Here is a 16,560-nt window from a genome sequence, read left to right on the forward strand (position 1 = left end):
AGCCGTATCAGTCTGTGCAATCGCCCGCACTCGTGATGAATGTGGACAGCATCCTAAACAAGCAGGATCCTAGGTAATTATAGCTGGTCACAGTTACTGCATTTACCAAAACACTGCTTCTGCATATAATTAGCATTCTCAGATATGCACGTTTACTCAAAACTGAGAAAACAAGAGTTCAGCCTTCCTTGATATGATCAGGGGTGAACTAATCACTAGCCCGAGTGCCTGGACTAAACAGATTTCAACAACCAGAGGGGAAAAAAAATGCTAAAACCTTTCATTTGGGATGTGTAGTTAAATTTAATGAGCTTCACAGTGGTGCAACACACCTCCATGCTGTAACTAAAGTACACACTACTCGTTTGAATCCCACCGCCTGCTGCACTACACACGTCGGCCGAGGTTTGATGCTAGGTCATTTTTTTTTTTCCTCTAGGCAGATTAATCAGTGTGCCAGGATGACATATGATCTTTTCAGAATCAGGAAGACACAGGTATGTGGAAACACTGGCGAAGCCGAGGATAATAACCTGCAGTGAAAAACCGTCATATAACTCTCTGCTTACGACACATAGGCACCTGACAGTTCAACATCACAAGAAAATAAAGACATTAACCAGACTTGAGTGAAATATTGCACGTGACGCGAGAACAGCTCATGGCGGAAATGTTGACCACAGACTTGCAGACTTTTTTCTGTCAAAATCTGCAAACGTGCTGCATTAGAAACTATATTAGAAGATGATAATAATATAGGTACACAAAGTTGGAATAGGAATTCAGTTCACCTGTATTAATGCACTTAACTAATTAATTGGCTGGCAATATGTTATTATATTACAATCAGGTCTCTGGGCAGCCAAAACATAGGACTGGGCAGAATGCCGGTGTTTTTACTTGCTCTAGCTAATAAATATATCGTTTGTCCATTCCTAGTACAATTATACCATGGTGAACAGGTTAACTACCTGAGACTAAACAAGCAAAACTAAAAAGAATACCAAAACCTGTATAACACTATGCTTATAGGTACTGAACTCAGCAAAAGTGGTTCAGTCCACAAGAATGGGAAAACAGTATCATAGGCTGTGACGAGCCGGAACCACAAGTCCAAAGCGTTAAACCAGCTGGCCACAGATAAACTGCTCCCACATGTAGAAACACACACACACACACACACACACACAGCCCTGAAACCTCTGTCTAACCTCTCAGGCCTCGGCCACGGCTGCTAGCACAATCCAGCGTGACTGAATTAAGACAGACCAGTCACTGAGGTCACAGCAAACAAAAGGGCAGCAGACACACATGTAAACACACACTCGTGCTCGCGACCAGACAATTTGTGGAAAGTGTGTTTATGTTTTCAAAGAATCATTGTTAACAACAATCACCTGACGAGCTGTGAATGTCTATAGCATTGTAAAAGGCAGCGGGCGAGTCTTTCTGTATTAAAACGGTGACAACTCTGGACAACTCTGGACAATTCTGTCATAGTCTATAAATAAGTCTAGCTTTAAGCTGCACTTTAAATTATAAAAGCATAAGAATTTACTTAAACACCTCCATTTAAACACCTTTCAAGTATGAACAATTGGATTAATATTTGGAATATACACCATTTTTATTTTGGACGATAAAAATATTGAAGCATATGGCTAGTATGATTCAAAATGCACGAAAGAACGGAAATACCATGCGGAAAAAAATGCCCAAAAAAAACTGTGCAAGTAAAATAAGATCACGCAATACGAGCTCATGTCTCTCACAGATAATCAGGCTTCCTCTCTAAGCAACAAAGCCTCTCATTGTTACTGGGAGTTCACTCATCACTGGCTACAGAGCCATGATCAAACCCCTAACTCAAAACGATTCAAAAGCCAAAAGAAAAAAAAAAAAAAAAACCACAGTAGGTAACATGAGGCTGGAGATCTGGGCTCACACTGAAGAGCTCAGACGAGTTCCTTTCCACGAGCTGAATGAGGGGAGGAATTGATAAAGTGCTGCCTTCCAGCAGACACTGTCTCTGACAAGCGCTCTCAGTCAGCTTCAGACGGCTTTAAAATAACTGGCAGAAGTTCTTAAAGAATGAGCTGCACATGCTACCTTGTTTTCTTCTAGAAAGAAACATGGAGAAAAGCATTATTATTATCTGAGAGAACTCCTAATCAAACGTATGACCACAGCCAGCACCAATCAACAGCAACTGAGCTTTCGTCAAGGTCACAGACTGTTTTTGTGCTCAACTTGGTTTGTACGTGCCTCGAGTTTCAAGGAATTACCTCCCTGAGATTTTAAAGCAGCCGATAGGACTTTAGATATGATAAGTGACACTGTTGAAGCAGCCAGATATTGAAACATACAGAAATATAGAATTGCTATATTTTTATACATAAGGAAATAAATCAAACTCTGGTTCTGACATAAGAGTGATGATTTTTTTTTTTTTTTTTTAAACAGCATAAGTAGTCTCGAGTAATGTAAACACCTGACCTAAAAATGACTAAGACTACTTTTACTCTGCTTTCCCCCCCATCACTGTTCTTTATGCCTGATTTATAGTTTTCATATTTATTATTTTTATGCCATATTGTTATCTTGTTCCAATGTTGCAGAAATTCTGCATTTCATATGTCTATACAGTCTCAGTGTAGGATTATGTAAAATATTTCCATGACAACCTTCTAATGTTTTTTTTTTCCGCAGTGTTTTTAACCTTGGGCCTTATTTATCAAGCTAGATACAAACAAATGTATTCCTAAATCATTACGATTGAGCATTGTAGCAGCATTTACACAAGAAATGTGTTTATAATTGTTCATAAATGCAGATAGATTGGAAAAATGTTTGTATCCAACAAGAGCTCCTGAGTTTTTGTAAAATTACCTAAAAGGAGTCCCTCGACTGAAGTTGTATAACTGGCACGAGTTACTAGAAACTTTTAGACAGATTACACAGACAGGTTAAAAATCACTTATTCATTTCAATTTAGTGAACAATTTGTTTTTTGTTTTACATTAACGACTTAAAAGAAAGCACTCTAACAAATCTATAAATCAAGACAAATAAGACTAACCCTTAAATTAGGGCAAAAGAAATGGCGTCGTATAAAAGTAAGGGTGCGTCTGTGGAAGCCGGCACACTGCAGTGGCTGAGCTGCATTACTGGAAGATTTAGCACCATGTTCTTAGGAGGCATTCTTTCACCCTTTAGTCATCATTTTAGCCTTTTCTTTTATGAAGTCTTGTGGGTGTTACTACACGGAAATCAGCTGTGCCGTGAACACGCCTGGTAATTTACGGGTGACTGACATTTATCAACATCACGCGAGTTTGAAGAAAATCAGTGTGACGGAAACTTTTATAAATCCGACAGGAATTTATAGGTCGCTTTGCCATACAAAAACATTCACAAGTTTACGAAAAATTTAATAAATGGGGCCCGTTGTCATATCTTTTTTAGTATTTTTTTTTCTACTGCAGAATCTGTGTGTGTGTGTGAGAGAACTAATAATTTCACTGTACAAGAAAGCTGACAAAAATCTTAAACCTTGAGGAATTAGGAAAAGACTCGAAACCGTCTTCAAGGTACCCTTTATAACACAGAGTGTTTACGTTATACCAGCTTCAGATGGCAGTGAAATCTCAATCTCGCTCAAACACGGCAGGCATGAGAGGAGGCCTGTGGCCTGCTGCCTTCCTGCTTCTGACGGCAGTTTGCACACAGTCTCGTAATGGCAAGATGGACCTGGGGGGAGGGAGAAAGATAAACACTGAAGCATGTGGAGTGGAGCTATGATCAGCTTCGATTACAGGCCCTTTCCTGAGTTGCTTAAGCTCAATGGCTTACACACTAACCATTCTGCTGCAGTCAGTATTTACTCAGGAAACATTAGCATTAAAGAGATAAAACCTTACAAGCCTATACTGATTACGGTCTTGCTTCCTTTTCTGATAACCCATGCACCCGTGTGACTTTTTTCACCTCATGAAGACTTGACTACTCCTGTGGCAACACAACAACAACCTACAGTAAACAGAGCCACAATCTTAACAATATATTCATGAAATGCAGTAAACAGATTAAGAAAATAATAATAATTCAAATGCCTTGGAGCCAACAACATAAGCCTATTAAGATCATTAATATGAAACATGCAGAGTGGAGGATATCACACTCAAAGATAGATAAGGAACCCTAAAATTATGTTTATATTGAAATATTTCTGATGTGCTTAGTGATTCTGGTGTTGATTTGTTGGTAGGTGCTGTTTTTTCGTTATTCCTGTGAGAAGTTAGTGGTTGTAAGCTGTGCTGATGTCACTCAGCTAGTTGGATTCGGCTAGTTAGCGATCTACAAGATGACGAATGATGCTTTGATTGAGGAAAGTTGAAGCTTCGGAAGCTGATCTGTTTGAGCAGAGTGTACAGATGAGACGCTGAGAGAGCTGGACAGACTAAAGGATTAAAGCTCTGCTGCATCGCTTTCTTAAGGCAGAGATGAAGCAAGAGCTAATGCTGCATTCAATTAAAGGTTGTAACTCGTAATTTCCGAAAAAAATTCCTACTCGGGAACTTGGGATGGTCTTCTCAACCCTGAGCTCAGCACATGATGCCAAATCAACATGGCTGCTCAACATCAACAGTAGTAAAGTAGCACTTCTTACCTTTAATGAGTTATGCTGTATATACTCGTATTTGCTGTAGATCAATAAACACAGACATATTCGCTTGTTAAATTTATAACACTGACTACACATTTCGCTGCTTTGAGGAGGTAAATATACATCACTCATCGCAGTTAGCTGGCTAGTTTGCTGCTAACAAATGAAGAACATGGAGGTGTCCATGACTTTTTCTCTCCACTTTGTAGCCTGAATGCATGGAGGTTGAAAATAACATAATTCCGAGTTCGGAATTCCCACTTCCGAGGCAAGTCGCATAATTCCCACTGGCTCTTTATCAGCAGGTAATCGAACGGCAGTGTGGGTAATATAGGAAACTGTTAAAGTGAAATCAGAGCAATATGTCAATGAAAGATGTTTAAACTATAAAAGACAACTCAGAATTTCATTACAAAATAAATGATGTTTATGACAAAAATTAACATCCAGGATGCTCAGCATGGATTTTTTCTTTAACAGCAGAGGTCACACTCAGTAGACGAGGAGCGATCGTGCCCGCTGCTCCTCATCTCGCATTCAGAAAACTGAAGTGACAGGCAGCAGACGGTGTGTGTCTCTACACAGAGAGACAGACAGCTGTCGTCCCGCAAGCCCCAAGTGCCAATAATCAGCTGCTTCACACGTCATATCCAGCCACATGAACAACTCATCAGTGCTGCAAGCCGACATTTAATGATCAGCTTCTGGATTCTGATTATTAGATCATTCAGGATCCGGTGTTAATCTCTGATCGTTACAGGATTACAAGGCTTTCAAAGTTGTCCTGCTGTTCCTAAAATTATATCCTAAAATTAGATTCCAGCTCCAGCTGTCTGGATGTTGATGTTCAGACATCAGGGGTTGTATTGCTGAATTTTCCATTGTGCTTTCAGGAAGAGTTATCCTACTGTTTGGCGTAGAGTCTCAAACAAAGCTGCACAAAAGCACTACGCATCATCGGTTTCATGGCAGTTGTGAGAGTACAGCAGCAAAACACACACCTGCTTGTATACATGCTTTATGGAAATGGAAAAGACTCAGTATTCAGAGTAACCCAAATACAGGTACACTACATTTAACTTCAACACCTGTGTGTGTGTGTGTGTGTGTGTGTGTGTGTGTGAGAGAGAGAGAGATGTATCTTCAGACAAAATCTCCAGCCATCAGCAAGTCGTAATGTCACGTGATCTTTATTCGGCTTGGCCACTGGAGACTGTTGTGTTCTGCCCACTGTACACTGCTTTCTTCTCATCTACCCAAGAGACTGGCATCGCTATGGAGACCTGGAGCGCTGGGTGCTAGGAAACCACAGCCTGTCTTTTTTTTTTTTTAAAAAAACCTCCCACCTTTCTGTCTGGTCTGTTCTTTAAAAGCAGCACACCTGGTACACGCAGCTCTGTCAGTGATGGATGGACAAACAACTGCCAGTGATAATGCTGTGTACTCAAACTTTCATGAAAAGGGGAAAAAAAAAAAAAATCATACAATAAAATATTTATCTGTCTATCATTTACAAAGGGTAATCGAGTACACACTATAAAAATGGTCATACGCAAACATGAACACATTTATGTGATCTGAATGACATGAGCAACGAAAACTGTGGGATAGCTTTAGCCAAAGTAAAGGAGAAGTTGATGAATATCTGCTTATTAATCCAAATACAGTAATGGCTCTTCTTCAAAACAGAATGCTATGCGTTGGTTCAAATAGCCGTCATCAAAATAATCAACAACAGTCATGAGAAATACTTCTGCGCCCCTCAGTGCGTAGGGCTTTTTAATGAGAATCAACTGCTTCCAGACAAGTCCCCTTAAAATCAACGCCACTTCCAAAGTAAGCATTAGGAGGTTAATAAATAAATAAAAAAAACACTACACCATGACCAATGGCAGAATACATAATGTGTGTGTACGCCTGGGCAATATGATGACATGATAATTAGCTTGCAAACTGATGTTAAAATTTTGTTCTGAATCTTTAAAATTGTAAATGTATGTATTTTTTTTATTTTATTAACATAATTTATTAGAATTATTATAACTTCTTCCCTGTTTCTCTATTTTAAGTCATTAAATTTAGTAGACATTAAAGAACAGTTTAACTCATAACTAAAGCACTTCACTTAGGATTTAAAATGCCATTTTAGATCTTAAGTGAAGTGCTTCTGTTAAACATCATATAATTTAAAGATCAGTAGTTTTAAAAAGTACTGAATCATCAGGATTGGCATCAGCTGATACTCAAGGTTTCAGCATTGCTGTCGTAAAGAAAAATGCTATGTTTCTAGCATATATGCAAGCATATGTTCAAAAACAGTTATTGTTATCAGTCTTTTCTTCCTTTTTCTTGTTCTATTTCTCACAGGAGAGGTCTTCGTCATCATAAGTTTAGCGACTAAACCGAACGTTACAGTTTTCCCAAACTTTAGATGTTCTCATGTGGTTTTGGTGACCATCTTGTTCTGTTTCATGCTTTCAGTTGCACGTAGCTACTTGTGGTTGTTGTTCTTTTGGCTGCTCCTGTTAGGGCTTGCCACAGCGCATCACTGGTCCGTGTATTTGATTTGGCACAGTTTTACGCCGGACGCCCTTCCTGATGCAACCCTCCTCAATTTTATCTAGGCGTGGGACAGGGACTGAGAGCGCACTGCTGCACGCCACACCAGTGGCTGGGGTTGGTTCCGTGGCCGGGAATCGAACCCGGGCCGCAGCGGTAAGTGTGCTACAGCCTAAACACTAGTCCTCCAGGGACCCATTTGCACCTAGCTAATTAACTACTGAAAAAATGAAACGAATGAATTTTCAGATTTCTCAGGCCTCCAGGCTAATTCCATGCAGTCTACTAATTCTTATCACCAACAAAATCTAATATATATATTAATGTTTTGACCCCCCAGCAGAAATAGGGAGTTGTTAAGTAGAAAACGATGGATGGCTACCTCTGAGCAGTGATTGGTCAGTAATCTATCAGCTGTACTCCCCAAAGCGACAGTGCAGAAGTGAAATCTGCCAGATGTAGTGAACGAGATACTCTCTCAGTACAGCTTGGCTGGCGGTGCAACACTTCTACGGTTGTAGCTTCTCTGGCCACATAAATCTGCCTGATTTATCCTGGTGCTCTAATTCTGCTTGGAGCTTCTGCACTTTACAACTGTTTGAAGTGATTTGGCCACTTTTTGCCCGTCACCTCATTAGACGTTGCTCATTAGTGATCGCAATCTGGATTCCCTCTAAAGCTGCTTTGTGACAGTGTTTACTGTTAAACTCCCTATACAATTAAAACTGAACTGAACTATGCGATATGTTATCAAACTGCACTTAGGTGGACAAATGTAGCTAGCAAGGTTTATTCTAGTCAGATATTTTCATCACTATCATGCCTCTGAAACTCAGCATGCCATGTAGCTAGTAACGTTAGCCGTCTTCCCTTCCTCCAGAAGAAGGAAAGATGAGCTTCATTATCAGACGCTCAAGCTTAGTGCAGTGTAATCATCAGCAAATTATTCATAACTGAATAGATGTGGTTAAAATCAAGGTTAGAAGAACCTGCTCAGTTAACTGAATGCCAGCACCATTAAAGGATAATCACTATTTCAGAAAGTCTTTCATGGTGCTCTTTCTTTTTTTCTTTTGGATAGTTAATATCTTTATAAAACCTCAAAAACAAACTTCGGTACAGTCTTTGCTAGCACAAATGTATGATGTATACATATAAAAAATAACACTATTTAAAATAACATCGCTTAAATTGTCAAAAACCTGTGTTATGTCCTCTAATGTCTACTCCTGAGAACCCTCTACAACACAATACGAAGTTTATAGCTGGTAATCAGGCTCGAGTACCAGCTGTGTGTCATGTGCCCTTTAATACTGAACTATAAGAGGTAGAGAAAGAAGGAATGGTCCATCCATCCCTTCCCCATTCAGCAGCGTATGACCCAGTAGGGCATGTGTGTGTGGCCATGTGGTAGAGTCGTGTTTCACATCATGTCATTCTCTTCAATAGAAGGAAGTCATCTGTAAAATCCAATGAAGCTCAAATATCACCTCTGCACCATAACCTGAAAACCAGGTTGAAAAGGAAAAAGGCATAAAGCCAACAATCAGCTGTTTTAGTCATCCAGAAACTTACTGCACAGATTTTTATGGTGGTACACAAGCGCAAAATGGACCAGCAAATCAGAAAACACAATAACAAATTCACAAACACAATAGCAAATTCACAAAAGCGTCAATATGAACTCAAAATGGAATGGGTGGGGCTTTATTGGACATCAGATGCCTGTTGCTGATTGGCTACAGCATGCGTCATTCAGAGAGACTACAGGAAAAGGAAAGCTGCAGGATGTTTACAGTGAGAGAAAATATGAGCGTAAATGAATCTACCGATGGTTTTATTCATGCTAATTTTTAATCAAGGGCATTCAAATGATATCAATGCAGTGCAAAGTTGAAAGCACATCTAAAGTAATACGAGTGTACAAATACTCAAAAACCAAAAAGCTAAAGAAACTGGGTTGTTGAGGGAAAAAAAAAAAAAAAAAAAAATCTCCTCACTGTAATAACACAAATAACTTCACATTAAATCGTCTTTGCTAGGCTAACTGAACTACAGACTGAAAATGTGCAGTTCTTTTCCCAGCTGAAGTCCAACGAGCATGTGACGTTCAGTAAGGACCTATCCTTTCCATCTCAACGTGCTGCTGAATTTGACGCTGTATTTCTGGTGTTGCTCTTGTGGTTTTTAGTTTTGCTACTGCACCTTCCGATTTGCTGTTGTGTTTCTGAATTTGCTGTGGTGTTTCAGGTTTTGCTCTTGCATTTTACTTTCTGAAATTGTTTTGCACTTATGCTGCCAGTCCAAATTCAGCCTATTTTCGTTTAAAGTGACTCAGTCGCAGAGTCCAGCTTGGCCAAATGTGCGCCAAATTTCTGACAATATCAGAACACGGCAACATGTTTTCCAGTGAAGCGCTTTTTCTTTTCCATAAATCTTCAAAAGATGGAAAATTTCCTGTGTACAAAATGTGTCTTATCACCACAAACCACAGACATCTGAGATCTCAATACAAAAAGAAGACAGAAATTAGGATAAACTACTAAAGGTATAGCGATTAGCAAGCAACACAAAATAGCAGGAATGCCAAATATCCTGTAGAACCAGTAAAGTAATGGTGTCAGGCATAGACAAGCAGTCACTGTGAGCTGGGGAAGACTTCTGGACTATTTTGAGCCATGACGCAGTCAGGGGACGAGTAATCTACTGGAACATGCTGCTCTACTGGAATTTTACTGAACAATATAAACACACATTAACAGCATGGTACAAGACATTTGCACACTCAGTTTTACAACTGATATTTGGAGTTCACCTCACGTCGAGTCCAACAGCCCAGTGGGTCGATTAAATCTTACACTAATCTCACCCAGAGCTGAGATTTGGTTACTTTGTACAACATTATTACTATCAGGACAAGCCTTATTTACTTTGATTTTGCTTATTTAGCCATGTGTAATAAGGGTAATGGGAACATTTGAGTAGTAAATTTGTAATTTGCTTATTCTACTGGGTACATTTTACATTCTTTAGAATGGCTCTCATGGGTGGACAAATTATAAATTTACTAGCTAGCCCACCGGCCAAGTGCAAGTAAAAGGTCCTGTGCTTTAGTTGTCGGAAAACTAACTGACTAGGTGATAATTAACTAGTGGTAGCTAATGTAGGTGAGTTATGCTAGTTAAGTGCATTAATACAGACAAAGGAATAAATGTATATGATCATTATCGTCTCCTGACAAAGTTTCTAATGTAGCAGTTTCTAATGCGCCCTCCACAAAAAGCAAGTTGTTGGCCAAGGTCTTGGCTATGAGATTTGGTTGTCGCACATAAAAGCTATTATTCGAGCCTGGCTAGCATCTTCATTTGCCCTGATGTGTTTAATGGTGAGGCAGCGTACTGTGCGTGCTGTAGGAGGAGAGTTATATGCAAAGCCGTAATCATATTTTGCTTGGTTTCTCAGTGTTTCCACATACCTGCATGTCTGTGATTCGGAAAAGCTTTTCTGTCATCCGTGCACACTAATTAATCCATCTAGCAAAACTTATTCCAAAAATTATATACCAGATCACACCTCAGCCGATATGAGTAGGGCAGCAAGCGACGGGATTCAGAAGTGCAACTTGCTATAGTTACAGAATCAAAATGTGTGTGAATACCAGTTTTAAACATTAAAAACTTAGGTCAGTAAAGGATTAGGAGGTTTTTTCTTTTTTCTGGTTGTTGAAACTACTTCTCCACTGAGCAGCTACGAATTTTTTAGACTATCCCAAGCCTATACCACTCCTGAAAACAGTACCTAATAACCCATCTTACTGCAGACTGGTTATACCGGACTATACACACAAGTAGTCAAAATACTCTCTATTACATAAAGAAATAAACAGTCTCTGCATGGACAACCCATTTATATTTCATGGTAATTTTTATAGACTCTGGTAGCCATAAAAATACAAACATTCATTATCCTGTTGGAGTTGCACTAATCATCCCAAAACAAAGAAGTATTTCTCTTCTCCTCAAAAACTGCTATTAAGAAGCTTTTTTTTTTTTAACCGTGATTAGTATAATGCATAGCATTCATGAATACCATTAATACAAACTCCACCAAAGTATGGTCAAGTACAAACAGATTTACTGCATACCAGAGCAAAATCAAGTTATTCTGTGCATGAAAGTCTGCGATTATTTAATTTTTTTTCCCCCCCATATACACCGTATGGTCTGTAACATCAGATTCCACTCCATATGTGAAGCCAACATGTCAAAAACTTTAGACCAACCTTTATTAGGGATTTTGCATGAGCTGAAGATGCAACGATGGAGCCAGCTAACTGCCCAATTACTAACAGGCCCCTAAAACCTATACAAGCGAGTTGTTAATTTCAGTTCACACAAGGTAGACCTAAATATCTCTGTGTTAAAGCGATCAGCACTCTCACTCTTTGTGTCATTTCAGGTCCAATGTGCGGGAGTGTTTTCATTTTAATTTATATTACAATAATTTCCGATTATGTATGGGCTTTATTAAAGAGCCTTAGCAACTTCATAAATCCACTCTGTGGAGCACATAACATTTAAAAAAAAAAAAAAAATCAGCTGTCTTCTCTCTCAGCAGTGACGGCAGAGAAGGCATCAATATTTCAGCACAATTTGCTTCTGCTCGGCTGCACCGCACTGAATAAAGCTGCTCTGTCAGGGTTTCCCTCTGGCTGGTCAATATCATGCAGCACCTCACGCAGTTCCTACACACAACGAGCCGTCACCAGAATCCTGCTGTCACACACCCAACCTAGAAACGCACATCGTTCTCTGCCAAAACATGATAATGTGCCGTTATAACGTCACACACCATTATTATGGGAAATCTAAGCCATGAGCAGGTAAACATTAATGACAAGTGACAGTCAGTCCCAGTTAACAGGCTACACCTAACTTTATTGGCACATGAATTGATATCTGTTTAAGATCCCCTTAGGCGAAGAGGACCTTCCATTGCGTCATGGATTTGTAGCACAGTAACATCCGGCCAATGAGTACAGTAGGAAAATATGGTTCTATCCAAAAAAGAAAAAAAGGGCAGCGATTCAGACTGTAATGTAAATTTAACAAACGATCGAGCGCCTTTTAGCAGAACCGACACTGACTGAATGACGCAGAAGGATTTAGGCATGTAAAGCCCCTGGATGTGAGATCGTTTTTTTGGTAGGGACGAGGGATCGGTGGCAAATTAGAGCTGAACTGTGAATACAACCCAGCAGGATGTGATGAAAAAGGTGGCTAACAGTTTGTGGGACTTGGGACAACATGAAATGACAGATTTGTACAGTATATGGACTAATCAAGCATACATTCATTAATCAAGTCATGCCATTAATCAGAAAATGTCTGGCAAGATTCCAAACGAGATACAGACTAAAGTAGCAGCAACTGTGTGTCATTTCAAAACACATGGCATTACAGTGTCTACAAACATGTATCAGGTTACTGACAGCTGTAACACAGGAGGCCAAAAAGGTACAAAAACTATGACGGCCTTGTCCTAAGGTGCTGAAAGGAGTTAAGAAAGGTCAATGCAGAGTCACAATGATCGCAAGAGAGAGCAATCTAACTATACTAGGACAGTATTGACTGGTCAGTCACATCCACGTGTGCCCTATTTCCTGTTCATTATGTTGCACGTGATGACAGCATGGTATGCTCATCAGGCAAAGGCAAGCTACGGCCTCCAAAATGCCAGTGAACATTCAGGCCAAAGAGGTTTCACACCCGTACGCAAAGCGTTATGCACTTAGGCCACAGTATGGTTTTCAGTTTTTACTGCACCGATCATGAGACTGTATCATCTCCATGGCAGGTTAGTTTTACTGGTTTCACTAATGAGAAGAGAAGAGAAGAGAAGAGAAGAGAAGAGAAGAGAAGAGAAGAGAAGAGAAGAGAAGAGAAGAGAAGAGAAGAGAAGAGGGAATCTCAAAGTTAGAAACACTAAGAAAGGCGGAAAAAAAAGTCAGACAAACAGATATGCAGACAGACATTCAGAATTATTCTTCCTCGCCTCAACCGCAAAAAAAACTTCAGCTGGAATGTTAACATTGCACGACTTTCTGTCATTACTTAAAACTTCCAATAACATTCAACAGTCTAAAATCCCAAACTGGCATTCATAGCAAACTAAAATTAAAACCAGGGGAGCACTAATATTTAAACGATAGGTCGCACGTTCTTTCCGTATACCTATTCAAGTTAGAAGTTCATATACACATACACTTGTAATACCCTAATACCCTGTGCTTCATCATTCACACTCAGCCCAGTGCACTCACAGACATTTACTAAATAAACAGGTTCGTTCATCCTTTACTGAACTGCAAAATGTCCCAGTACCTAGTAAAAGGTAAGCAAGCTAATCACTGGCAGAATAACTTCAACTTTCCCACCTGCTTGTGACGCACAGCTGCTAGTGGGGCTTCAGAAATCCAATCAAATGCTTTGCATGCCAGAGCTGTAGGTAGTTCTGTTACAAATAAAGTCCCGCCATTGCATGTTGTCAAAACGGGATTAAGCACAGTAATTCGTTTTATGAGATACAGTCAAGTTGCAAAGAAAATAAAGAGGCGCCAAAACATTTGCAGCCTGCTGTAAGATCCAAATGGATTTCAAGGACTAGGTCACTAAAATCTGCAAATGAAACACAGGCTTTCATAATGAGTTAATGTCTAAAATGTGCAACTGGTGGAAGTTTTAGAAATAGAGCATTATTTGGAACAACTTTCTTTAAAGATTAATAAATAGGACTTTTATCCCTGAAGGACTGGTGGACAAATGTCCCATCCTCACGGATCCCTCAATACACTAAAAATAGACACCACTTTATTTTTTACACTTTTACAAATTAGAGAAATGTTGCACCTATGTCTAGACGAAAGCACCAGAATTTGTTACGTTCCTCAAATTATCAGCAAAACATGTATACAACTGTCATTCTCTTAGAGAAAAGAATGAAGTATATCCTTAAACTAATCCCATGTAAACACTGGTGTAAATGCATAACAGAACAGGAGTGTGTGTGTGTGTGTGTGTGTGTGTGTGTGTGTGTGTGTGTGTGTGTGTGTGTGTGCATACCTTTCAGATTTGTATGAGTAGGCTATACATCTATATTTTACTATCATGTGAACATATATGCATTTGCATTTTTGATTGTTTCTTTTTATTTTCACAAATACCATCACCATGATTACTTTTTTTGTTCCCTTTATAATAGTATTAACACTTTGTAGTATTAATAGCATTAACAAAGTTGTTAATTACAATTTATGCCAATATAGCTATCTGAATATACACTGTATGGCCAAAAGTTTGCAGTCACCAGACCATCACACCCATATGTGCTTTTAAACATCCCATTCCAGATTTAGTCCCCCTTTGCTGTTATAATAACCTCCACTCTTCTGGGAAGGCTTTTCACTTGATTTTGGAGTGTGGCTGTGGGGATTTATGCTCATTCAGCCACAACAGCATTAGTGAGGTCAGGCGCTGATGTTGGGCGAGGAGGCCTGGGGCGCAGTCGGTGTTCCAGTTCATCCCAAAGGTGTTCAGTGGGGTTGAGGTCAGGGCTCTGTGCAGGACACTCCAGTTCTTCCACACCAGGTTTGTCAAACCAGGCCTTCATGGACATCGCTTTGTGCACAGGGGCATTGTCATGCTGGAACAGGTTTGGGCCTCTTCACTCCAGTGAAGAGAAATTGTAATGCTACAGGATACACAGACATCCTATACAACTGTGTGCTTCCAACAGTGAAACAGTTTGGGGAAGAAGAACCTATGGGTGTGAGGGTCAGGTGTCCACAAACATTTAGCCTTATAGTGTATAAATCCAGTCAGAAACCAAGAAAGGTTGCCAGATTGGTCACTTTAATGCCGATTAGACATTTTATTCAATGCCAAGTTATAAAAGTCCGTGCAATCTGGCAACCCTGCAGCTGAGGACTACACTTACAAGGTCGGCTCATACCACGACTCGTAGGTCACAGCTGCCCATCTCCTGATCTTACCTTATCCAGCTCATCGTGCAGCTCAGAGAGGGTGGGTCTGATCAGCTTCTCGCCCAGTGGTGCAGCAGTCTGTCTGTAGAAGTCGATCTTGGGCACGGCGTCGATGGTGTTGTGGCCGAATGTGCGCAGGTAGTAGGTGTTGGTGTGCGTGTCGTAGTGGTAGTGCTGCTGGCCGCCGGTGGAGGAGTGCACGCTGCCTTCGCTCAGCGCCGTGTCGCCGTTCTGCACGCCGTCTCCGGGCGCCGCGTCTGGACTCGGAGCCCCGCTCGCGTCCGCGAAGTTCACCACGCGGAAGCGGCCCTTCGCCTCCTCTCCGCTCGCTGCCTCATCACCGCGCTCCCTGCCGGCGTTCTCATCCTCCACATGCGGCGACGAAGCGGTGGTGTGATCGCTGCTCGCCGCCTCGGCCACCAGATCCACCTGAAAGCGACTCTGACTCGGAGTCGGACCGGACGGTCCTTTACCGCCGTTCAAGCCCAGGAAGTCGGTGTCCTGCTTCGGGGCTTGGACTGGAGATGGGCTGGAAAGCGCAGACATGGCCAACCGGGAACGCGTGAGCTGCTCCGACTGATGGGCCCGGCAAAATGCGGTGATGCCACGCTCTTCTCCCCAGGAGGCAGAGTTAGCTGTCCACGCTGTTCCCGCACACGGGTAAGCTCAGACTGAACGGAAAGACTCGTCTAGTTTCCGCTCACGGATCCGGATTCAGTCAGGGCGTCTGCGACTTCACGCACGCGGATGCAAATTACCGAGCACACGAGTCTTAGCGCGAGACATCAGCGTTCAGCTCCGGATCAGCTCGTGATTAGTGAAGCTCCAGTGTGATTAAAGAGAGACCTGAGCCGGTGGTGGTGGTGTGTGTGCTGAGATGGGAGATGAGGTCCGTTAGATTTGTGGCTGGTGGCGATGATAGCTAGCTAGTTTGCGCGTGATGCTCTAGCGACCTTGCTGCAACTCCTCCTCTCGTTTCAGCGCCTCTTTCGCTGCTATATACACACACACACACACACACACACACACACACACACACACTGCAGTAGGGCATCGCTTCAGGGGCGGGATCCAAACCGTGATGAGAGCAAATCTCGCGAGATTTCACGCACCACAATACGGAGAGAGAAGCGTGTTCAGGGTGGAGACTAGAGCAGCGTGCAGCTCCTGAGACAAGCGAATGAATGGAGAGCTCAAGTAGTCTTGTAGACTTTCTATCCTTTTTCGGTTACATACCACACCATTTGTTGTTGATCATCATTCTAAGGCTGATGTCTAATTTGCAGACCACTTA

General features: G+C 41.1%; 1 protein-coding gene across 4 annotated transcripts in view; it reads right to left on the reverse strand.

Annotated features, from left to right (window-relative positions):
- slc12a2 (solute carrier family 12 member 2) overlaps positions 1 to 16,302 on the reverse strand; it is a 61,267-nt gene extending 44,965 nt beyond the window's left edge. For 2 of the 4 annotated variants that reach the window (XM_034312517.2, XM_034312516.2), the window contains exon 1: positions 15,276 to 16,302. In XM_034312517.2, coding sequence (XP_034168408.1) covers positions 15,276 to 15,812 — 537 coding nt within the window. In that variant the 5' untranslated portion in view covers positions 15,813 to 16,302. The remainder of the gene's footprint in view (positions 1 to 15,275) is intronic. The other 2 variants (XM_034312515.2, XM_053241531.1) reach the window with 2 other exon arrangements.
- Positions 16,303 to 16,560: the final 258 nt, after the last annotated feature.

Source organism: Pangasianodon hypophthalmus, chromosome 17 (genome assembly GCF_027358585.1).
Source record: "Pangasianodon hypophthalmus isolate fPanHyp1 chromosome 17, fPanHyp1.pri, whole genome shotgun sequence".
Classification (NCBI taxonomy): domain Eukaryota; kingdom Metazoa; phylum Chordata; class Actinopteri; order Siluriformes; family Pangasiidae; genus Pangasianodon; species Pangasianodon hypophthalmus.